Source organism: Musa acuminata, chromosome BXJ3-7 (genome assembly GCF_036884655.1).
Source record: "Musa acuminata AAA Group cultivar baxijiao chromosome BXJ3-7, Cavendish_Baxijiao_AAA, whole genome shotgun sequence".
Lineage (NCBI taxonomy): Eukaryota > Viridiplantae > Streptophyta > Magnoliopsida > Zingiberales > Musaceae > Musa > Musa acuminata.
The window spans coordinates 1549020-1573681 of NC_088355.1; the positions used below are offsets into that span (position 1 = coordinate 1549020).

A 24662-nucleotide genomic window follows, 5' to 3' on the forward strand; every position below is an offset into this window, starting at 1 on the left:
TAAAAGGGAAGAAACGAGGCAATGATAAAGAGAAGGCGGAATTAAAGAAAAATAATGAGCCTATAATTAATTATTTTATTCAAATTTCAATATACTGTATTCATACTTGATATATTTTAAGTCTAATTTATCACAATCTAACAACGTTTAACATGAGTATAACAGTATGTTTAATTGTCGATCTTATAAAATCGAATGATTATAACATGATACTTAGTTATTTCATCATCTCATCTCATCGTTACGTTTATTTGTGGTATTCGTCATCGAGCTTCATACGTCGTGATCGACACATTGTTTATAGAAAACGAGTCCTGCTGGCTCGAGGAATCGGTTTCGAGCGGCCTTCTCGTTGCAACAAAGCCCGGTCGCCTCGGCTGCGGCAGCAGCGAGACGACGCTTCCCAACATCAAAATCACCGCCGACATCGTCGGTCGGTCCTCCGGCCGCTCCTGAACGCACAGAAGGCCGACCTTCATGCACCTCAAGACTTCCGCCTGGGGATACGAGTCGCCGATGGCTTCGTCGACCAAGTCGAGGCCTTTACCTTCTTTCCATAGGCGCCACGTCTGAAGGCAATCACGGTTAGTGGCACAGCGAGAGAGGAAGACGACGATGAGTTATTATACTTACGTATCCCAGAAGATTGAGTCTGCGCGACGAGTCATAGATTCCTCTGTTCTTTTTGCCGCTGATGATCTCAAGTACCAACACGCCGAAACTGAACACATCAGATTTCACGGAGAAGATTCCATCCATGGCGTATTCGGGAGACATGTATCCGCTGCAGGAACGGTGAGAGTAATCAGCGTTTCTGATTCTGCTGGTCACGATGCACATGCCAATACAAGTTCATGTATTATGTGTTCTTGAAGTCTTACTATGTTCCGACGACTCTCTTGGTGTTTGCTTCCGTTTCGTCCCCTCCAAATATCCTTGCCATGCCGAAGTCAGATATCTTAGGGTTCATGTGCATGTCGAGAAGAATGTTGCTAGCTTTCAGATCCCTGTGGATGATCCTCAATCTGGAATCCTGATGGAGGTACAGAAGGCCTCGAGCAATCCCAACTATGATGCTGTAACGCGTTGTCCAGTTCAGCAACCAACCCTTAGCTTTATCTGAGCAAAGATTCTCGTGATGAGTGATGAATGGAGATGCAAAATGCCATGAGGAGGTGAAAGGATGAACTGACCACCAAAGAGGAAGGAGTCCAAGCTTCCGTTGGGCATGTACTCGTAGATCAACATCCTTTCTTTTCCTTGAATGCAGCAACCAAGAAGGCGAACAAGGTTACGGTGCTGCAGCTTGGCGATCAGCACCACCTCGTTCATGAACTCATCGAGGCCCTGCACCGATGTCTTGGACAGCCTCTTCACAGCTATCTCTTGCTCGTCCTCCAGCTTACCCTGCGAGCTTCTGGTTGAGAGCAACTAAGTTGGTGAAACTGTAAACCGCGAGACTCGGTCGATTCCCTACCTTGTACACGGGACCAAATCCCCCCTCGCCGAGCTTGCTTTCTATGGAGAAGTTGCTTGTGGCGTCGGCGACCGTTCCAAGATCGAACAATGGGAGGTCCAAGTCCTTCGCTTCTGTTCCTTCATCGTTATGTCGCTCTGTCAAGGAGATGGCCATGCCTGACATACCTGCTGAGTGATAACAAGAGGTGATGAAGGATTCCTCTCAAGTGGTAGTAACAAGGTAAAGAAGAACAAGTGTTGATGGTACTTGTGCTGCTTCTTTTCTTCCTTCTCCAAACACAGCAACCGACCAAAGCTAGGATTAAGATGAAGAGAGCAATGATCACAGTGATCACGGTTAAATGGATCCAGTGATGACTTGATTCTGAGCCTGAAACATCAACATGATCATATGAAAACAAGAACAAAATTATATGTTCTCCTCAGATAAAAACCTTCGAGAAGCATGCAGTATATATTAGCATCATATTTTTAGTACCACCACGTTCAGAGAGGTCAAATACTCCTTGGACTATTTTTCCTATGAGCTAAATATCACAAATGGCAACGAAATGGCGGCTTCATTGTTGATTATTGATTCCAAGGTATACGCGTCTTACAAGCAACACCTATACTGCTTTGTATATATATTCACATGCTGCTTTTATCCCTTCTTTGTAATATATATTCTTATTTTTTATTAGTAATTTTTTAAAAAATTATTCACTTTGACTTCTGACTTTCCTAATTAAGTTATGTTTTTCTCTTGTAGTTTACTTTATTCTATGTTTCATGCTTTATATATCAATGATCTTTTACTTGGTGATATTATTTTACCAAGAAATAAAAAGTACATGGGACTTCTTCATAAAATTTGAAACAAATATATAGAAATCAACTTTTTAATTTCTAATATATGCGTTTAAATTATACCTTAATGTGCACCACTATATTTGACTCTCTAGGTGAGACTCAGTCAAAAATGGCATTGCGTCATCATAAATCCTGAGATGAGACTCGCTAGATGACATCGAGGACATTGCGTCATCGAAGTCAAAAACGCCGCCCTAATCCCTCACCATCATGCGTCTCTCTGGTCGACGCTAACAGGGTTCAGCCCCGAATTGCTGGCGACTGCGGGCTTCCCGCAGCCAGCAATCCAAACTAAGCGAGACCGAGCTGTACATACCTAGATCGGCGGCCGCTGCCCTGACATAGAGATCCTGTCCTCCACTGCCGTACACCCTCATATCTGTGAGATTAGTACTCCATAGTATGCACCCGCTGCCGCTCCCGCTGATGTTGGCTTGAGCGTAGGCCGTGCACGAGCAATTCTTCAAACACTTAGTTCCGCACTGGTCCAGGGTCGTGCCGACCCATTCCACCGTCGAGCTTGACGTGTCCGGTAGCTTCACGCCGCTCACTAAGGCGAACCCGTCGGTCCCGTACCGGCAGTCCACCTCCGTCTTCCTCACGCACCCGTCGGAGCCGTACCTGAATCCCCAGTCGGTCGGATTCTTCGGCTGGAACCCCTGCGGGCAGCCGCACTGCGGCGACCTGCTGGGGTAGCAGACGGCGTTGGGGCCGCACGGGGAGATGGTGTCGCAGTGGTCATCGGGGTGGGACCAGAGAGGGTTCCATAACTTGCTGTCGTTGACCCACACCAGTCGCTCCACTTTGCCGGAGTGGTTCATGACCAGCCTGGAGACGATCGAATCGCTGATCGCGTGGGAGACGTAGACGACCTGGGTGTTGTCGTCGAAGAACTCCAGCGAGACCAAGTTGTTGGACGCCATCTGTGGGATTCCGGTGAACCGTAGCCCATTCCATGGGCCACCGCGCCACACTGCGCGCGTCCCTGACCATTCAAAGGCCTGGGGAACCTCGTGCAGATCGATGCCGAAGGTGTACTCACCCGGCGCTGGGTCGATGGCGCTCGCCCACGACGTGAGCGTGCGGTTGAACCCGGTCGTTCGATTCCACCCGAGCTTCATGCCCGGCAGGAGCGTGTCGGTCGGGTAGTCGAAGCTCTGCCACGCAAAGCTGTTCGGATCAGAAGGATTACCATCCCTCTCCCTGACGACAAAGTTCCCATCGTCGAGGAGCTGCGCCACCGGGTTTGCAAGAGCGAGCGACGGAGAGGACCAGACGACGGTCGAGTTCTCGTCGGTGATGCGGAGCATTCCGTTGGCCGCCACGGATAGGCTTCCATGGCTGCCGGTGACAGGCCGCTCGCGATTGGCGACCCACACCACCGTTTGGACTGAGATCTTGTGGTACCATATCCCGATATAGCGGTTGTCAGAACCGTTGCGGCTAAAGAAGCCCAACGCGAAGCTGCCGTCCTTCGAGATCAAGGGTTGCCCGTCGTCAGCGAGGGGGTGGTGAAGAGTCCAGGTGTCCGCTCCATTGGAGGGGCCGAGGAGAGGGATGAGGATGTAGAGAAGGAAGGAGGCCCCGGAGAGACTCCTCATGATCAATTATTCCTAGTGGTCGAATCTCAAAAGCAAGTCCGAACACTGTACATTTATTTGGTTGGCGTGCTTCTGGAAAACACTAGTTTCTTTCTCTAACATCATCGCAACGTCATTTACTTGTTTACGCTCATTTGGCATATTAACTTGATTTCTTCCGAAAGGGCAATGATAATTCTATACTTCTTATTTGCATATAATCCCCGGATTATAATAATAGTATTTAAGAGTGGTAAGGGAGACATGATACGTAGCTGCGGACATAGTATTTAAGACTTTGACTTGGCCCTAGGAGATGACCACGCGGCATTGACTAGAAATTTGATTCAAGAATCTATTACTTCGTATCTTCCCGGTATATTATCCAATATGCCCCTAATATGATTTTTGTAAGATCTCAAATTATGTGTTGAACAAAAAAAATCTATCATGAAATAGAGCTAAAATTATTTTATATGAATCTAAAGTATAAAGATTCAATCAAAAAGAATATTCGCTTAGAAATCCTACAAGTTCATAAAAGTCCAGCATGAGAATTGTATTATATGTAGACATCGGGAAGTAAATCCATCTATTATTACGATTGAATGGCCTAACAGTGACTGATGAGGCTTGTGAGAAAGAATGGTATTGACTCTTCCAAATAAATATGAGGCTGCGAGGTAGAAAGAACCCACAGTTTGTAACGCAGAAATTTCTGATCGGTGATAGTCTACCAAAACAAGGCGAATTGAGGCACATTGACTCATGTTGATTTGACTTTAGTGACCCACGTTGACTCTTTCAAATAAATATGAGACGGTGATGACACCTAAAATGATCCACCACTTGTCATGTGGAAAATTTTGATCCATGATAGTCTACGAAAACAAGGAGAAACGAGGCATGCTGACTTGACTTTAGTGACCCACAAACCTTTCATACTATGTAAATCTTAAATTACCAAAAATATTAGACAGTACATTTGTGTCGGTGCATGAAATTGATTAAAGCTAACATACATCAAATCACAATCCAGTATAAAATCTTTAGTTATTAAGTTACTAAGTTGCATAGTAAACCCAGAATATATAGTCTTTTCATATGAATATTTTTAACATATTCCCTTATCTTTCATCTAGTTTGCATCTTTCTTGACGCTACATGGCAATTCACTCGTTCTCATTTACCGATCACTTAGTTCGATTTTTTTTAGACTTTATGTGTTAGGGGAATTCATCGTTGACCCGACATAGTAAGAGCCTAAGGGCATAGGAGCATCTGACGTGACTCTAAGATGATTCTTGAGTGATTACGAGATAATTCTTAAGTGACTCCGAGGTGGACATGAAGTGATTCTGAGTTGGTTCTTGAGTGGCTCCGGGGTGGGGGCTGAGCTTTTAGAGTGTCGCTTGTACTAAGAGTTAGTTACAAGTGCCCTGCAAGTCAATCACGTGAGTGATGACACATGTAACATGCTATATAATTTTTTTTGTTATTGTTATTATGACACTTTATCACTTTATATTGATGATGAATATATATTATAATATCCTTCAATATGTGCAATAAGAATTGAATCATGATAAGATCATGATAATGAGATCAATTTTCCTATAAATACAAATTACTAAATATTTTCAATCATAGATTACTCGAGAGGGACATTGAGATAACTGGACATACCAATGTATTATATACTCATGCATATGATGGAGGTAACTAGTCTCATAGTTGCTTGTGTGGGGACATTAAGGATATAATACAACTACTCATTGAAGATTTAGTTCATATCTTATTATCATATAGTAATTCTATAGTCTCAATGTGTCTGGTCCTTAGACTTGAGACACTAAGGATGTCATGTATGAATATTTTATTCTTTGATATCAAACTTATAGGTCTGGATGTTCCAAATCTAACGTAATTGAGTATCAATATAGGATCATTCACTTTGGTATTATGAGAGAAATATCTCATGTGCTCGTACTCAAGCAAATCCCTAATTAGGGTCAATCAAATTGTAATGAATTCGATGAGTGTGATATTCAGATCGAGAGACTTGAATATATTTTGTATATGCCTGATAACACCATACTCGGTATATGATATCTAGGATATTAGATAGATGATGGACTATAAATACATGGTAACTAAGGACAGACAAGTCCAATGGATTAGATCTCGCTATACTATTTAAGGACTATGGCGTAGTGGCCTAGTACATCTGTAGTCAATGAGTTTAGTGAATTATTATAGAGATAATAATTTATTGAGTTATAAGGAGTTTTGACAGGTGTATCTCATGCCTAGCTCGGTATTGGGCACAGAGGATCATACACATATGGTGGAAAACATGACGAATAAGGGATCATATATAAGATATCCAATTAGCCCCATGTTTTAATGGATTCTTGGGAGAAACCCAATAGAGCTTATGATAGTTATTAGATGGAGATCCAATATCTATTAAGCCAGAGATTATTAGATGAAGATCTAATACTTAAAAAGAAGGATCCACTATGATTAGTTAAAGGAGGGTCTCAATAAATAGGAGTTTGGACTAAAAGGAATTATAAGCTAGTCCCCTACTATCGCCACCTCCTTTATCTCCTCCATGCTCCTTCCTCCAATCAACTAGTCCCTCTCTAGTATGAGTGGGCAGCAAGAGGGATCGATTTCTATTTGGTTGTTGTGGTATAGTGGTGCGTGAACGTGAGAAAAGGATGTGTTGCGCAAGGAGGTGCATCATCACCGTATCTGTTGTGTGGATCATTGCTAGAGAGGAGTTTGCTAGAGCTCCTTCATCCATAGACTACATATAATAGGATATACGATCTCTCTTAGGTGAGAATGTTTCAACTTCTATATGCAATTACTGTTGGAAAATCTAGAGGGTAACATCACATACGTAGCTGAAGAATATAAAACAAAATCTTAAATTTTTCAAAAGGTGTTCATCATCGTGCAAAAATTGGTGCGTAAAAACCTACGAAACTGAAAACCTCATGTGAGATAGTTGTGTTATCATGGGAGATCATATATCCCTAAATTCCTACAGATCTATAAGAGAGGATGAAGGAAGTTAAGTGCTTTCCTCTCTAGCGGTGATTCACATGGTAGGGGTTACGAAGACGCTCCTTAAATCGCTGCCCAAATCTCCATACTTGTTGGCTGAGATGGAGAAGGGAAGAGGAGAATAGAAAGTGGCAACCAAGAAGCCTAGCCTATGACCCTTTGGTTTTCCCCTATTTATAGAGGCCCCTTGTTAACTTAACCTTAATGGATCCAGCCTTATTAGGTATTGGATCTTTATTCAACTACCAAAACCTCTTAGATTAGTGGATCTCTATCCAATAATATTTCATTAGCTCTTATTGGATCTCATCCATAGAATCCAATAATTTAAGTCATATTGAATATCCAATAAGATAAGGACTCCTACGAATATCTTATATTCAAATCTCTACTCATCACAACATCTACCATATATGTGTGTGACTGACTCTCTAGGTTAAATATCAAGCTAGCCATGAGTCATACTTGTTAGAACTCCTTTTGGCTTAGTGAATTATTGTATTTATAATAATTCACTCGACTTATCGACTATGAACGTACTTGGTCACTATGCCGCAATCTCTAGATGATACAGGGGAATCCAATCTTTTGGACCTATCATATTGCACGTGTCATCACTCATGTGATTGACTTGTAAAACATTTATGAGTAGCAGTTCTTTCTCATATGTCGAAGTCAATATGGGGGTTTTCAGACTCGACCCCTCTAAAACTTAATTTAGTGTTAAGGGAAGTTTGAGTGTTCCAAGTCTTCCTCTCTAACATTGGTCAAGAGGTTGGTTTTTATACTTGTGGACGAAAGTCGATGGTACATGGTCTGTTAATGGCCATCGGCTCCTCGTGCGATTGGCTCGTACCTTTCGTGCGGACATTGACCAACCTACATGAATGCGCGTCGAGCAACGTCATTCCGAGCTTTCCAAGACAGCTATGTAAAATGCGACGTCGTCTTGCATGACCTTAAATAATGTGAGAGCAAGTGGTCGCCCTGTCCGTATCGCATCGACATAATGCACTATGTTAGCCTTGAGGCCAAATGTTGGCTAACCTCGTAATCTTCTTATAACCTCACTTCTAATATGAATGTAATAGTATATTATATTATTTTTTCATTGATTTACACAATAAAATGATTATCACATGATAATAACGAGTTGATCGTTTATTATTTTTTATTTAAATTTCAAGTTACTTGTATTCATATTTGATATATTTTCAGCATAATATTATCACAATATAAAGACGTTCAACATGAGTGTAACAGTATATATTTTCAGCATAATATTAATCGAGTGATCATAAGATGACATAATTAATTATTTTATTATTTGTTTTATTTAACTTCGTCTAGAATATTGAGATATTTGTTCCATTATCATGTTGTACTTGCATCAATTAGTAGCACCGATTAGTCTAACAGCTCTTGCAGGATTCGATTCTACATCATTTCGTTGTCTTGTTTTTTTGGGGCATTCATCATCGACCTTCAAACATCGTGACCGACACATTGTTGATGGACAACCAGTCCTGCTTGCTCGTCGAGGAATCGGGGTCCAGCGGCCCTCTCATGGCAACAAAGCCCGGTTGCCTCGGCTGCGGCAGCAGCGCGCTGTCGCTTCCCAACATCAACAGCACCGACGACATCGTCGGTCTGTCCTCCGGTCGCTCCTGAACGCACAGAAGGCCGACCTTCGTGCACCTCAAGACTTCCGCCTTGGGGTACGAGTCGCCGATGACTTCGTCGACCAAGTTGAGGCCTTTACCTTCTCTCCATAGGCTCCACGTCTGAAGGCAATCACTGTTAGTGGCACACCGAGGGAGGAAGACGACGATGAGTTCTTATACTTACGTATCCCAGAAGATTGAGGCTGCGTGACGAGTCATAGATTCCTCTGTTCTTTTTGCCGCTGATGATCTCAAGTATCAACACGCCGAAACTGAACACATCAGATTTCACGGAGAAGATTCCATCCATGGCGTATTCGGGAGACATGTATCCGCTGCAGTTATGGTAAGAGTAAGAAGCGTCTTTGATTCTGCTGGTCACGATGCACATGCCAATACAAGTTCGTGTATTATGTGTTCTTGAAGTCTTACTATGTTCCGACGACTCTCTTGGTGTTTACTTCCGTTTCGTCCCCTCCAAATATCCTTGCCATGCCGAAGTCAGATATCTTAGGGTTCATGTGCATGTCGAGAAGAATGTTGCTAGCTTTCAGATCCCTGTGGATGATCCTCAATCTGGAATCCTGATGGAGGTACAGAAGGCCTCGAGCAATCCCAACTATGATGCTGTAACGCGTTGGCCAGTTCAGCAACCAACCCTTGGCTTTATCTGAGAAAAGATTCTCATGACGAGTGATGAATGGAGATGCAAAATGTCATGAGAAGGTGAAAGAATGAACTAATCACCAAAGAGGAAGGAGTCCAAGCTTCCGTTGGTTATGTACTCGTAGATCAACATCCTTTCTTCTCCTTGAATGCAGCAACCAAGAAGGCGAACAAGGTTACGGTGCTGCAGCTTGGCGATCAGCACCACCTCGTTCATGAACTCATCGATGCCCTGCACCGATGTCTTGGACAGCCTCTTCACAGCTATCTCTTGCTCGTCCTCCAGCTTTCCCTGCGAGCTTCTGGTTGAGAGCAGCCAAATTGGTGAAACTGTAAACCGCGAGACTCGGTCGATTCCCTACCTTGTACACGGGACCAAATCCCCCCTCGCCGAGCTTGCTTTCTATGGAGAAGTTGCCTGTGGCGTCGGCGACCGTTCCCAGATCGAACAATGGGAGGTCCAAGTCGTTCGCTTCTGTTCCTTCATCGTTGTGTCGCTCTGTCAAGGAGATGGCCATCTCTGACATACCTGCTGAGTGATAACAAGAGGTGATGAAGGCTTCCTCTCGAGTGGTAGAAACAAGGTAAAGAAGAAGAAATGTTGATGGTACTTCTTTTCTTCCTTCTCCAAACACAGCAACCGACGAAAGCTAGGATTGAGATGAAGAGAGCAATGATCACAGTGATCACGGTTAAATGGATCCGGTGATGACTTGACTCTGAGTCTGAAACATCAACATGATCATATGAAAACAAGAACAAAATTATATGTTCTCCTCAGATAAAAACCTTCGAGAAGCGTGCAGTATATATTAGCATGATATTTTTAGTAGCTCCACCTTCAGAGATGTCAAATACTGCTTGGACTATTTTTCCTATGAGCTACTATAATATCACAAATGGCACACAAAAAGAAAAAGGTCTGTGGTCAATGGCTGCTTCATTGTTGATTATTGATTCCAAGGAATATGGGTCTTACAAGCAACACCTATAATCTTACATTCACATGCCTTTTATCCCTTCTTTGTATATATATTCTTATTTTTTATTAGTAATTTTTTAAAAAATTATTCTATGTTTCATGCTTTATATATCAATGATCTTTTAATTGGCGATATGTTCTGTTTTTCTCTTCTATGTTTCATACTTTATATATCCATGATTCTTTTCTTAGTGATATTATTTTACCAAGATATAATAAAAGTACATGGGACTTCTTCATAAATTTTGAACAAATATATAGAAATCAAGTTTTTAATTTTCATATATGCGTTTAAATTATACCTTAATGTTCGACACTTTATTTGACTCTCTAAATGAGATTCAAAGTCAAAGCAATCGATCATGGCTACGGTCCTCCGTATCATAAATCACCTCTATGGATGACATGGAGGAGATTGCGGCATCAAAGTCAAAAACGCCACCCTAACCCTCGTCATCACCTGTGATGAGGGTAATAATGGCGACATGACGCGCCACGACGTCAGCCATGCCTGGACGACACTCTGCCCAAAGAGGGCAATAATGCTGATGCGATATGTGCTGACGTCACCCGCTCTCAGACAATGACTTCAACGTTGTCTGACCCAACCTGCTTGGCCGAGGCAGAGGAGAACGACGACCGAAGCACGCCCATGCCCTGCGACAGTTTGGTTCTTCACGCCACGCCAAACCAATGTCAGACGCCACCGTCTGCCCCTGCAAGCGGGCACATTAAACCACGACAAGCTTCTCTATAAATACCCTCGCACTCTCAACGAGCAAGGGGGGGCAGATGAGAAAAAAACTCTTCTTCTTCCGAAATCCCCTCCACTATCTTCTGACTCGATCGTCGGAGGGGTCGGGTCGAGAAGCTCGACCTGACCTTTGTGTAGGAGCGAAGCCGAAGGTCTCTGCTGGACGCGCGGGCGAGAAGTTCCCGCCCGGAGGAAAAATGTGACCCCGTCCTGATCGGACCATCTTAGCGCGACCACCTCGGTGAACCCGAGGGCCGCACCGGGGAGATTCCGCCATCCGGACCCGAACCGAGTCGCGTCGCCCCAAGGCCACGGCTCAAAGCTGTTTACACTAACAACCTGTTTCTCTGGTCGACGCTAACAGGCTTCAGCCCCTAATTGCTGGTGACTGCGGGCTTCCCGCAGCCAGCGATCCAAACTAAGCGAGACAGAGCTGTACATACCTAGATCGGCGGCCGCCGCCCTGACATAGAGATCCTGTCCTCCGTTGCCGTACACCCTCAGGTCCGTGAGATTAGTACTCCACAGTATGCACCCGCTGCCGCTCCCGCTGATGTTGGCTTGAGCGTAGGCCGTGCACGAGCAATTCTTCAAACACTTAGCTCTGCACTGGTCCAGGGTCTTGCCGACCCATTCCACCGTCGAGCTCGACGAGTCCGGTAGCTTCACGCCGCTCACTAAGGCGAACCCGTCGGTCCCGTACCGGCAGTCCACCTCCGTCTTCCTCACGCACCCGTCGGAGCCGTACCTGAATCCCCAGTTGGTCGAATTCTTCGGCTGGAACCCCTGCGGGCAGCTGCACCGCGGCGACATGCTGGGGTCGCAGACGGCGTTGGGACCGCACGGGAAGATGTTGTCGCATAGGTCATTGGGGTTGGACCAGAGAGGGTTCCATAACTTGCTGTCGTCGACCCACACCAGTCGCTCCACTTTGCCGGAGTGGTTCATGAACAGCCTGGAGACGATCGATACGTCGATCATGTGGAAGACGTAGACGACCTGGGTGGCGTCGACGGAGAACTGAAACGAGATATTGTTGTAAGACGTCATCTGTGGGACGCCGGTGAGCCACAGCCCGTTCCATGGCCCGGCGCGCCACATCTGATCCGTCCCTGACCATTCAAAGACCTGGGGATCGCCGCGCAGATCGATGCCGAAGGTGTACTCGCCCGGCGCCGGGTCGCTGGCGTTCGCCCACGACGTGAGCTGGCGGTTGATCCCGGTCGTCAGATTCCACCCGAGCTTCATGTTGGGTCCAGCCCATATGTGAGCTTGGACAAATTGGGCCTATTGAGCCCAAATCACTAATTAAGGTGAAGTAAGGCAAATTAGGGCATGCAAAAAGCAGAGCAACGTGCAGCGTGCAGCGTGCAGCGTACGTGCACAGTGAACAGCGACGGCGTGCAGACAGAAATAGAGAGAGAAAGTAAGGTTTCTGAGTTTTCTGCTTGATGATCGGTGGCCAAACGTTGTCAGTTTCGGCCCAAATTTTATGTGGAGAATCCTTGCAGCAAACTCTACAATCCTAACGGTGTTGATCTGCGGTTTACCCTCTCTAAGATACTTTCCTGCGATATCCACTCTGTGAGACCTAGAATTCTCTTTGGAAGAGATCCAGAAGATATGGTATTCTTGAGCCAAGATCTATGTTCTTGATGTTATTCTGATCCTCTAGTTATTCTAGAGAAGACCTACTGTAAACCTGTTATCATCATTATTGATAGTGGAAGTTTGAGGTGGACTACGGTCCCGTGGTTTTTCCCACATTGGGTTTTCCACGTTAAAAAGATTTGGTCTCACTGTGTGATTGATTTATTGCTCTATTGTTTATGCTGTGCTGATTGATATTTTCATTTGGATGTCAAATTGGTATTTTGATGAGGAACCTATTTTGATACACAAAGAGGGAAAGAATTATTCCGCATTAACAGGTTTCTTCCCAACAAGTGGTATCAGAGCATCAGGTTGTTTGGTGCTAGTTTTCTTGTGTGATTGAAATGGAGCAGTCAGATGGTATGATTAAATTGAACTCATCAAATTATTCCACTTGGAGGCGTCTGATGGAAGATTTGCTCTATTGCAAAGATTTGTATAAGCCTATCAAGGTTAAAGATAAACCTTCTATTATGGACGATGAAGAATGGGAAGTTCAACATAGAAAAGCTATTGCCTATATTAGAAGATGGATGGATATAAACTTGCATGAGCATATTTCAGATGAAACCAGAGCTGATGTTGTTTGGCAAAGGTTAGAAAATCTTTTTGCGAAAAAGACAGTGAGAAATAGAATTTCTCTCCTCAGAAGGCTTGTAAATTTGAAGTATAAAGATGGTGGTAACATTATTGAGCACATAAGCCTATTTCAGAGTCTTGCAAACAAGTTGGTTGCTATGAAAATGAATATAGATGATGAGATGCAGGGATTATTACTTCTCAGCTCTTTACTAGAAAGTTGGGAAACGTATGTGGTGACTATTTGTAACTCCACGCCAGAGGGGACTCTAACCATAGATATGGTTAAAGACAGTTTGCTAAATGAAGATGCAAGAAGGAAAGAACAGGGTGAATCTTCTTCTGGTGCATTTGTTACTGAAAAACAAGAAAGACGTGGAAGAAGTCATAGCAGAAATCCATATGGTTATAGAGGAAGATCCAAGTCTAGAAGAGATATCAAATGTTTTCACTGTAACAGACCAGGTCACATGAAGAAAGAGTGTAGGTTTTGGAAGCGAGAACAGAATGAAATGAAGAAAAATGAGAAAGAGACCAATACAGTTGCTGCTGAAGGTAATATCACTATTGTCTGTGATGAAGGTTGTGTTAGCCTTGTAGCTCAGGACAGTAATTGGGTAATTGACTCTGGTGCTTCATTTCATGTTACTTCTCATGGTGATTTCTTTAGATCTTACACTGCTGGTGATTTTGGTAATGTCAGAATGGGAAACAATTGTACATCTAAGATTGTGGGTATTGGAGATATTTGCTTGGAGACCAGTATTGGGAGCAAATTGATACTCAAAGATGTAAGGCATGTTCCAGATATTCGTCTTAACTTGATATCTACAGGTAGACTTGATGATGAGGGCTTTGCACATTATTTTGGTGAAAGTAAATGGAAACTCACTAAAGGTTCTCTAATTGTGGCAAAAGGAAAGAAGATTAACTCTTTTTATGTCATGGAAGTTAAGCTACACAAAGGAGAGATTAATGCAATTCGAAAAGGTGAAAGTATAGATCTTTGGCATAAGAGGCTTGGACATATCAGCGAGAAGGGACTTCAAACTCTTGCTAGAAAGCAGTTCTTACCAGAGTTGCAAGGTACATCTCTTAAATCTTGTGATCATTGCTTAGCTGGAAAAACACATAGAGTTGCATTTCAGACATATCCATCATCTAGAAGATCTGATGTTATTGATTTAGTTCATACTGATGTTTGTACTATGCAAACTAGAACTCTTGGAGGTGCTCTTTATTTTGTTACTTTTATTGATGACCATTCTAGAAAAGTTTGGGCTTTTGCTTTGAAATCTAAAGACCAGGTATTCGATGCTTTCAAGGAGTTTCATGTCAATGTTGAAAGGGAAACTGGCAGAAAGCTAAAGTGTGTTCGATTAGATAATGGTGGCGAGTACAGGGGTCCTTTTGAGAATTATTGCAGGTTCCATGGGATCAGGCTTGAGAAAACAGTTCCTAAAACTCCTCAGCAGAACGGTGTGGCAGAAAGGATGAACAGAACCATTGAAGAAAGGATTAGGTGTATGCTTTCCCATGCCAAGTTACCAAAGTCATTTTGGGGGGAGGCTATGAGAACTACAGTTGATCTGATAAATCTTTCTCCATCAGTTCCTCTGCAAGGTGATGTTCCAGAGAGAGTATGGAGAGGAAAAGATATATCTTATAATCATTTGAGAGTCTTTGGGTGTAAAGCATTTGTTCATATTCCCAAAAATGAGAGGTCCAAGCTTGATAATAAGGCAAAAGCATGTATCTTCTTGGGATATGGTCATGAAGAGTTTGGGTACAGATTATGGGATCCAGTGAACAAGAAGATTATTAGAAGCAGAGATGTTGTGTTTCTTGAAGACCAATTGTTTGATGATGGTGATAATGTTGAGAAGCCAGAAACCTCTGTTTATATTCCTTGGAGTTTGGGTCCAGTTCCTTCACCTGTAGTTCATGATGATCATGGGGGAGATGAACAAGAAGATAGTGGTGAGAATACCAGTGATGATACACCTACAGTTGATGATGCTAAACCAACTGAACATGCACCTCCACCACCAGTTGAGATTCCATTAAGAAGATCCACCAGAGAGCGACAACCCTCTACCAGATATCCTCCACATGAGTATGTTATGCTTACTGACGGGGGAGAGCCAGAAACTTACCAAGAAGCTATTCTACATGAGAATAAGAATGAGTGGGTTAATGCCATGCAAGAAGAGATGAGATCCTTGCTTGAGAATCACACCTATGACTTGGTAAAGTTGCCTAAAGAGAAGAAAGCTCTCAAGAATAAGTGGGTTTACAAATTGAAGACTGAAAGCAATAGCTCACAACAGAGATACAAGGCACGACTAGTTGTGAAAGGATTCAGTCAGAAGAAAGGTATTGACTTTGAAGAAATATTTTCTCCGGTTGTGAAAATGTCCTCTATCCGAGTTGTTCTTGGTTTGGCTGCCCGCTTGAATTTAGAAGTTGAGCAACTTGATGTAAAAACAGCATTTCTTCATGGTGACTTAGAAGAAGAAATTTACATGGAGCAACCAGAAGGTTTCAAAGTCAAGGGAAAAGAAAATCTGGTATGTAAGCTTAGGAAAAGCTTATATGGACTTAAACAGGCACCTAGACAGTGGTACAAGAAGTTTGATTCCTTTATGATGAGCCAAGGGTATGATAGAACCACATCTGATCATTGTGTGTTCATGAAGAAATTTTCAGATGATGATTTTATTATTTTACTGCTATATGTTGATGATATGTTGATTATTGGCCATGATGTTGAAAAAATTGAAAAGCTGAAAAGAGAGCTAAGTAAGTCTTTTGCGATGAAAGACTTGGGATCGGTGAGACAAATACTTGGCATGAAGATTCTTCGTGATAGGAAGAAAAGGAAGATTTGGCTATCTCAGGAGACTTACATTGAAAAGGTTCTTGAAAGATTCAACATGAGTAAAGCCAAAGCAGTTTGTTCTCCACTTGCAGGTCATTTCAAGCTGAGTTCAAAACAATGTCCTACAAGTGAGAAAGAAAAAGAAGAAATATCCAGAGTGCCTTACTCATCTGCAGTAGGCAGTTTGATGTATGCTATGGTTTGTACTAGGCCAGATATAGCTCATGCAGTTGGAGTTGTTAGCCGATTTCTCTCAAATCCTGGAAAGGAACATTGGGCAGCAGTGAAATGGATATTAAGATATCTAAGAGGTACTTCTAGGTTGTGTTTATGTTTTGGCAGTGATGAACCTGTGTTAGAAGGGTACACAGATGCAGACATGGCAGGTGATACTGATTCCAGGAAGTCCACTTCGGGATTCTTGATGACATTTGCAGGAGGAGCAGTCTCTTGGCAGTCTAAGTTACAGAAGTGTGTTGCTCTATCAACCACAGAAGCAGAATACATAGCAGTTACTGAAGCTTGTAAGGAAACTTTATGGATGAAAAAGTTTCTACAGGAGTTGGGCTTGAAACAGGAAGTATATACTGTTTACTGTGACAGTCAGAGCGCCATTCACCTCTCCAAGAATTCAACATACCATTCTAGATCCAAGCATATTGATGTGAGATATCACTGGATTCGTGATGTGCTTGAGATGAAAGAATTACAGTTGGAAAAAGTGCATACCAGTGAGAATGGTTCAGATATGTTGACAAAGTCTTTGCCTAAGGAGAAGCTTGAAGCATGTAGGCGAAGAGCGGGCTTGGTACAGCCCACCATATGAGCTGGAGGGGGAGAATTGTTGGGTCCAGCCCATATGTGAGCTTGGACAAATTGGGCCTATTGAGCCCAAATCACTAATTAAGGTGAAGTAAGGCAAATTAGGGCATGCAAAAAGCAGAGCAACGTGCAGCGTGCAGCGTGCAGCGTACGTGCACAGTGAACAGCGACGGCGTGCAGAGAGAAAAGAGGAGAGAGAAATAGAGAGAGAAAGTAAGGTTTCTGAGTTTTCTGCTTGATGATCGGTGGCCAAACGTTGTCAGTTTCGGCCCAAATTTTATGTGGAGAATCCTTGCAGCAAACTCTACAATCCTAACGGTGTTGATCTGCGGTTTACCCTCTCTAAGATACTTTCCTGCGATATCCACTCTGTGAGACCTAGAATTCTCTTTGGGAGAGATCCAGAAGATATGGTATTCTTGAGCCAAGATCTATGTTCTTGATGTTATTCTGATCCTCTAGTTATTCTAGAGAAGACCTACTGTAAACCTGTTATCATCATTATTGATAGTGGAAGTTTGAGGTGGACTACGGTCCCGTGGTTTTTCCCACATTGGGTTTTCCACGTTAAAAAGATTTGGTCTCACTGTGTGATTGATTTATTGCTCTATTGTTTATGCTGTGCTGATTGATATTTTCATTTGGATGTCTTGGTATTTTGATGAGGAACCTATTTTGATACACAAAGAGGGAAAGAATTATTCCGCATTAACAGGTTTCTTCCCAACACTTCATACCCGGCAGGAGCGAGTCGGTCGGGTAGTCGAAGCTCTGCCACGCAAAGCTGTTCGGATCACTAGGATTAGCATCCGCCTCCCTGACGACAAAGTTCCCATCGTCGAGGAGCAGCGCCACCGGGTGCGAAAGCCCGAGCGACGGCGAGGACCAGACGACGGTCGAGTTCTCGCCGGTGATGACGAGCGTTCCGTTGGCCGCCACCGATAGGCTTCCATGGCTGCCGGTGACAGGACGCTGGCGATTGGCGACCCACACCACCGTTTGGACTGAGATCTTGTGGTACCATATCCCGATATAGCGGCTGTCAGAACCGTTGGGGCTAAAGAAGCCCAACTCGAAGCTGCCGCCCTTGGAGATCAAGGGTTGCCCGTCGTCAGCGAGGGGGTGGTGAAGAGTCCAGGTGTCCGCTCCATTGGAGGGGCCGAGGAGAGGGATGAGGATGTAGAGAAGGAAGGAGGCCCCGGAGAGACTCCTCATGATCAATTATTCCTAGTGGTCGAATCTCAAAAGCAAGTCCGAACACTGTACATTTATTTGGTTGGCGTGCTTCTGGAAAACACTAGTTTCTTTCTCTAACATCATCGCAACGCCATTTACTTGTTTACTCTCATTTGGCATATTAACTTGATTTCTTCCGAAAGGGCAATGATGATAATTCTATACTTCTTATTTGCCCCTGCATTATAATAATAGTATTTAAGAGTGCTAAGGGAGACATGATACGTAGCTGCGGGCATTGTAACTCATCTAGCCAGCCGACTTGTCATTTCAACTTGTCGACATCGCTTCCTCTTGTTTTTATTTTTTTAATAAATGATGAAGATTAAATTAAAAAAAATTTATGATAATTATTTAAAATTCTTTTAACTAATTAGCTGACACCTTTAGTACCACAAAAAAAAATTATATATATATATATCGGATAAGATTTTAAATTCTTAATCTTATTCTCACTTATGGTACGAAGACTTTTACTTGACCTTAGGAGATGACCACACGTTATTGACTATAAATTTGATTCAATAATCTATTACTCCGTATCTTTCACGTTGAACATGTTCTATTGATTATCAAAAATTTTAATAATAATTTTAATTATTTATCATAAATTTTATGATAATTATTTAAATCTTTTTCACTAAATTAGCTGACATTTTTAGTATCACACAAAAGAGTAAATACACTTCAACGCGATCGAATTCTCCAAGTCTTTACAAACCCAAGTGACAATATTCAATATGCCTAATTATGTGTTGAACAATAGAAATCTATCATGAAATCGAGCTAAATTTATTTTATATGAATCTAAATTATAAAGATTCAATTAAAAAGAATAATCGCGTACAAATCCTACAAGTTCATAAAAGTCCAACACGAGAATTGTATTATATGTAGGCATCGAGAAGTAGATTAGTCAGCGGTGGAATGTCTTCCGATTACGATTGAATGGCCTAACAGTGATTGACGAGGCTTGTGAGAAAGAATAGTATTGACTCTTCCAAATATATATAAGGTAGTAAGGTAAAAAGGACCCACCATTTGTCATGTCGAAAATTTTGATCCATGATAGTATGCCATAACAAGACGAATCCATGATAATCAGCGATGGAATGTCTTTCCTTCTACTATTGCATGAATCCAATTATGATTGCATGGCCTAACAGTGATTGATGAGACTTGTGTATTGACTCCTTCAAATAAATATGAGGAAGTGAGGTCTCTAAAAAAGACCCACCACTTGTCATGTGGAAAATTATGATCTATTATGATAGTACACCAAAACAAGAAGAATTGAGGCATATTGACTCACGTTGACTTGACTTTAGTGATCCACATTGAATCTTTCAAATAAATATGAAGCGGTGAGGAGTCCTAAAATGATCCACGACTTGTCATATGGAAAATTTTGATCCATGATAGTCTACAAAAACAAGGAGAAATGAAGCACGCTGACCTCACTTTAGTGACCCACATACTTTTACTATGTAAATCAAATTGATTAGAGTTAACATATATCAAATCACATATCAATTCAGTACAAAAACTTTAAGTTACTAAGTTGCAAAGTAAACCCAGAATATATACTCTTTGCATATAAATATTTTTAAAATATTTTCTTATTAATGTGTGAATTATCTTCCCTTTACTCTTAAAGAGTTCAAACAGCATCTTTCTTTAACAATATAGCATTCGCTTTTTATCTATCACTTGGTCCAATCGTATTTTGGATGCTACAGGAGAATTCATTATTGACCTTACGTGGTTTGAGACCAAGGTGATTCTTGAGTCACTTTGAATAGTTAGTTCTTGAGTGATTTCGAGATGGATTTGAAGTGATTTCGATTTAGTTCTTGAATGGCTCCTGGGTGGGGGTTGAGATTTCATAGTGTCGCCTATACTAAATGTTAGGTGTCATGAAAGCAAATGACGTGAGTGATAATACGTGCAACATACTATACAATATTTTTTGTTATTATTATTATGATATTTTATTACTTTATATTAATTATGAATATATACTGTAATGTCTTTAGATATATACAACGGAAATTAGATTATGATGATATCATGATATTAAGACCAATTCATATTAGTGTCCCCACACGACCAGCTATGAGATCAGCTACCTCCATCATATGGACAAGTATACAGCACACCAGTTTTTCTTGTTATCTTAATGTCCCTCTCGAATAACCTATGACCATGATTATTTATGGTCTATATTTAAAAGCGATTCAACTTATTATCACGATCTCATCATGATCTGATTCTCATTGTACAGATCAACGGACATCACAATATGCATATATATAATAAGCAATATAAAGTGATAAAAATATCAAAATATAATAAGAAAAAAAAATGTGTATCATGTCACACGTGCCATCACTCACGTGAATGGCTTGCAGGGCACCTATGACTAGTAATTTGCCTATAAAAATATATCGCTATATATTCCCGGTCATAGTGTTGGGAAATCTTGGGCGCGACATCACATGTGCAATGGAAGATCAAAAAAATAAATTCTCAAAATTCTCAAATATATGTTCGTCGTCGTGCGAAGATTGGTGCGCATAAATTCGCGAAACTTAAAACTGCATATAAGATAGATTATGTTACCTAGGGAGATTGTATATCCCTAAATCACTATAGATCTATAGGAGTAGATGAAGGAGGTCAATCGTCCTCCTCTCTAGCTGTGATCCATATAGTTGGGCTGCAACGACGCACCTCAAATCTTCAGGCCTACTATCTGAGGAGGAGAATGAGAGAGGAGAATAGGAGGTGGCTACTAAGAAGCCTCATTCTATGGGCCTTTAGTTCCCTCTTATTTATAGAGGCCCCCTAGTTAACCCTAATGAATCCTACCCTATTTGGTACTAGATCTCCATCCAATTACCCAAGCCTCTTAGATTAGTGGGTCTCTACCCAATAATATCTTATTAGCTCTTATTGGATCTCATCCATAGGATCCAATAATTCAGGGGCTTTAGCGGATATCGCATATCTGAACCTCTACTCGTCGCAACACCTACCATATGTGTGTGACCCTCTAGGTCCAATATCGAGCTAGTCGTGAGTCATACCTATTAGAACTCATTCTTGCTTTGTGAATTATTATCTCCATAATAATTCACTCGACTCATCGACTACGGACGTATTATGCCACTACGCCGCAGTCCCTAGATGATACAGGGGAATCAAATCCTTTGGACTTATCTGTCCTCGGTTATCGTGTACATATAGTCCCTCATTCATCTAATATCTCAGAGACCATATAGCGGGCATGGTGTTGTTAAGCCCATACGGTTTATCCTCGAGTCTCGCTCTAATCGGATTCTCCCGGAGAACTTTTTCTCTCTTAATTTGAATGACCTTGGCCAAGGATTTATTTGAGCAAGAACACAGGATATTCCTCTCATAATACTGAGAGCGGATGATCTCCTATCGACACTCAATAGCTCTCGTATGGTTGGTTGTCACTCTCAATAAGTGGCTGTTACTAGATTTGGAACTTCCAAACCTATAAATCTGGTATCAAAGAGTGAAGTACTCATACTAGACATCCTTGTATTGAATCTTAGATTTTGATGATAAAATTAATTGATAGAGTTATGATTTGACCTACGTTTTGAGTGACACAAGAAGCTTCGATCAGGGAGAGACAATTAAAGTAGGAAGAATCATGTTGGGCCGGAGAAAAACATGTCAGAAAATTAGACGTTGCGTCGAAGGATCGGTCGACGTATCGACGAAAGATTTCGAGTCATGAGTTCGGGCATCGGGTCAAGAAGAGTGGATATTGCGCCAAAGAAATCGAAGTTGTGGAGGTCAATTAGCCGATTGGTCAATAGGCCGCAAGAGAGGACGATGCGCCGAAAAATCAGACAAAACGTCGATGAACCAATGACATGCCGGACAATATTTGATTAGCTTAGTAATAATTGTCTAAATCGAAGTGAGTTTTAAGTGTGCAGGATTAACTACGATAACAAGACATAAAGAATAATGAAGTCCCAGAGTCAAAAACGCGATTTCATTGGGAGTTCATCGGAAGTCTGGACGTTCATCGAAAGTTCTACCGAAATTGATCGAGAAGTCCGGGAGCTTGCCAAAGAAGCTTATCATAACTCACCAAGAAGATCGTTGTGAAGTCTAGGAGTTCGAGAGTTCGCACTCTCAACTTTTTGTTTTTGTTGTTCAACTCATTGGAGTTTAAATTTTGTTTATATAATAGCCATCAGGTTTCTTGAATACAATTTAGAAGGACACCTCACATACATGCATACACCTCACGCCTGAATAGAAGCCATGATCACATGAAACTTCATACAAGTATAAGCAAGGAAAAGATGTGACTAATATATTCATATTTTCTTCCCTCTGAAACAAAGTCTTTGGAGTTCTTACGGTACCCAAGTTTATAAACAAGTCATGTCTCAAGATTTGGTATGACTTTTTCAGATAAAGCTAGTCCTAGTATATTCTAGGTTTTGTTGGCCCTGTAATCTCCTTATTCTTCTTAATTATCTTCTCTTCCTCGATCTTTTCTTGCATTCATTTGTATCCTAATTCTTCTTTATTGTCTTCTCCTCATCAAGTCTTTTCTCACACTCATTTGTGTATCCTAATTTCTGAAAATCTTCTTAATCTCTATAAGGAAAACTAAATCAGAACAAAGAAATTACAAACTAAGAGATTGAAAAAACAACATTAGGTTGGAAATCAGAATCCGGCTGGCTTCCTAGATGTAAAACAATGTCATTTTATGCTTAATGCATGTTAGCCAATGTCATTGTAATTGTTAGTTTGGCAAGTCCCATAGTCTCACATTGGGAAAATCAGACTTGTTGTCTCGTCTTGGAACTATAAATAAGGGCCTGAGCTTTGAAGTCAGATGCACCACAAGAGATACCATAAGTGGCACCACAAGAAAAACCTAAGTGTTTGCTTTGGTTTAAGTCCACACTCAGTTAAATAGTTTGGGCTTATAGTTGAGGTTTTTTCTTGTTTAATATTTTCGGGTGTTTTATGGCCTAGGAACATCTTCCTAAGGCATTTGTAATTGTCACTTTTATAGTAGTGATTTGCTCCTCTTTCGTCCGTGGATGTAGGTCAAAGTCAATTGACCGAACTACGTAAATCTGGTGTTCTTGTCGTTTCTTTTATTCTTCCGCTTTATTGTCTTTGTTGGGTTGCCAAAATTATCCTTTGGTAAATTTCCTAGGGCTAGCTCTAACAAACTGGTATCAGAGCCTGGTTTCGGGATCTTTTGGCAACGATGACAATAACAAAGATTGTTGTCGAGAAATTCGACAGAAATGTCAACTTCGACTTATGGCAACTCAAGATGGAGGTCATTCTGGTTTAAGACGGAGTTGATTTGGTACTACAGGGAGCCGAGAGCATTCCAGATGATATGTCAAAAGAAGAGCTTGCGGGTATGGATAAGAAGGCCCGATCAAGCATCATTCTAAATCTCTCTGACGAGGTTTTACGGGAGGTAGCTACAGAGACTACGGCTAAGAGCATGTAGGACAAGCTTAAAGCCTTGTACATGAAGAGGACAGTGGAGAATCGTCTCTACTTGAAGCAGAGTCTGTATATGCTTCGGATGATTGAAGGTACATCTATACTCTCGCATCTTGATAAGTTTGATTCTTTGGTTATGGATTTGGAGAATATAGATGCAAAAATTGATGATGAGGATAAGGCTTTGTTACTCTTGTGTTCTCTTCCCCAATCTTTTAAGCATTTCCGTGATACTTTGATTTATGGAAAAGAAACAGTTTCTTATCAAGAAATTAAATCTGCACTGAAATCTAAGGAGCAGATAGATAGGAATATCACTGGGAAAAGTAGAGAGAATCAGGCTGAGGGTCTGGTTGTTAGGGGGAGAATGGATAAAAGAGAATTTGACAGTAGTAGATCTAAATCTAGATCTAAATCCAGACATAGAAATTTGGAATGCAGATATTGTCATAAAATGGGGCACATTAAATCTGATTGCTTTAAATTGAAAAATAAATTAAAGCAAAAGAAAAACTTTGTTGAGAAAACTATTGAATCCGCTGAAGTTAGTGTAGCAACTGATGAGAATGTTGAAAATATTTTCTCTGCTATTGATGATAGGACGAGGTCTAAAAATGAATGGATTTTAGATTCGCGTTGTTCTTATCACATGTGTCCCAATAGGGATTTGTTTTCCACATATGAATCTTGTAATGGTGGAATTGTTTTGATGGGCAATAATGCCGCATGTGATGTTATTGGTAGAGGTACAATCCGAATTAAAATGCATGATGGTATTGTGAGGATGCTCACTAATGTTAGACATGTTCCTGATTTAAAAAAGAATCTCATCTCTTTAGGCACCCTAGAGGCCCTTGGGTGTAAATACACAACTGAAGGTGGAGTTATGAAAGTTTCTAGA

The 24662-nt window shown here is 41.6% G+C and overlaps 3 protein-coding genes across 3 annotated transcripts; all 3 read right to left on the bottom strand.

Moving 5' to 3' along the window:
• Positions 1–520: 520 nt before the first annotated feature.
• On the bottom strand, positions 521–3932 carry LOC135643719 (receptor-like serine/threonine-protein kinase SD1-8). Its single transcript, XM_065161043.1, has 6 exons — positions 2648–3932; positions 1727–1849; positions 1478–1644; positions 1194–1407; positions 882–1119; positions 521–784 (listed from the first exon to the last, which is right to left on the bottom strand). Exons 1-6 carry the CDS (start codon positions 3930–3932, stop codon positions 586–588), a joined length of 2226 nt encoding a protein of 741 aa, XP_065017115.1. The 3' UTR covers positions 521–585.
• Positions 3933–8464: 4532 nt separating this feature from the next.
• Positions 8465–8963, bottom strand: LOC135643720 (receptor-like serine/threonine-protein kinase SD1-8). The gene is made up of 2 exons (XM_065161044.1): positions 8838–8963; positions 8465–8773 (listed from the first exon to the last, which is right to left on the bottom strand). The coding sequence occupies exons 1-2, from the start codon at positions 8961–8963 to the stop codon at positions 8465–8467; spliced, it is 435 nt and encodes a 144-aa protein (XP_065017116.1).
• A 73-nt stretch (positions 8964–9036) lies between these two features.
• On the bottom strand, positions 9037–18243 carry LOC135643722 (G-type lectin S-receptor-like serine/threonine-protein kinase At4g27290). Its single transcript, XM_065161046.1, has 5 exons — positions 17704–18243; positions 11499–12326; positions 9682–9848; positions 9401–9611; positions 9037–9323 (listed from the first exon to the last, which is right to left on the bottom strand). Exons 1-5 carry the CDS (start codon positions 18203–18205, stop codon positions 9085–9087), a joined length of 1947 nt encoding a protein of 648 aa, XP_065017118.1. The 5' UTR covers positions 18206–18243; the 3' UTR covers positions 9037–9084.
• Positions 18244–24662: the final 6419 nt, after the last annotated feature.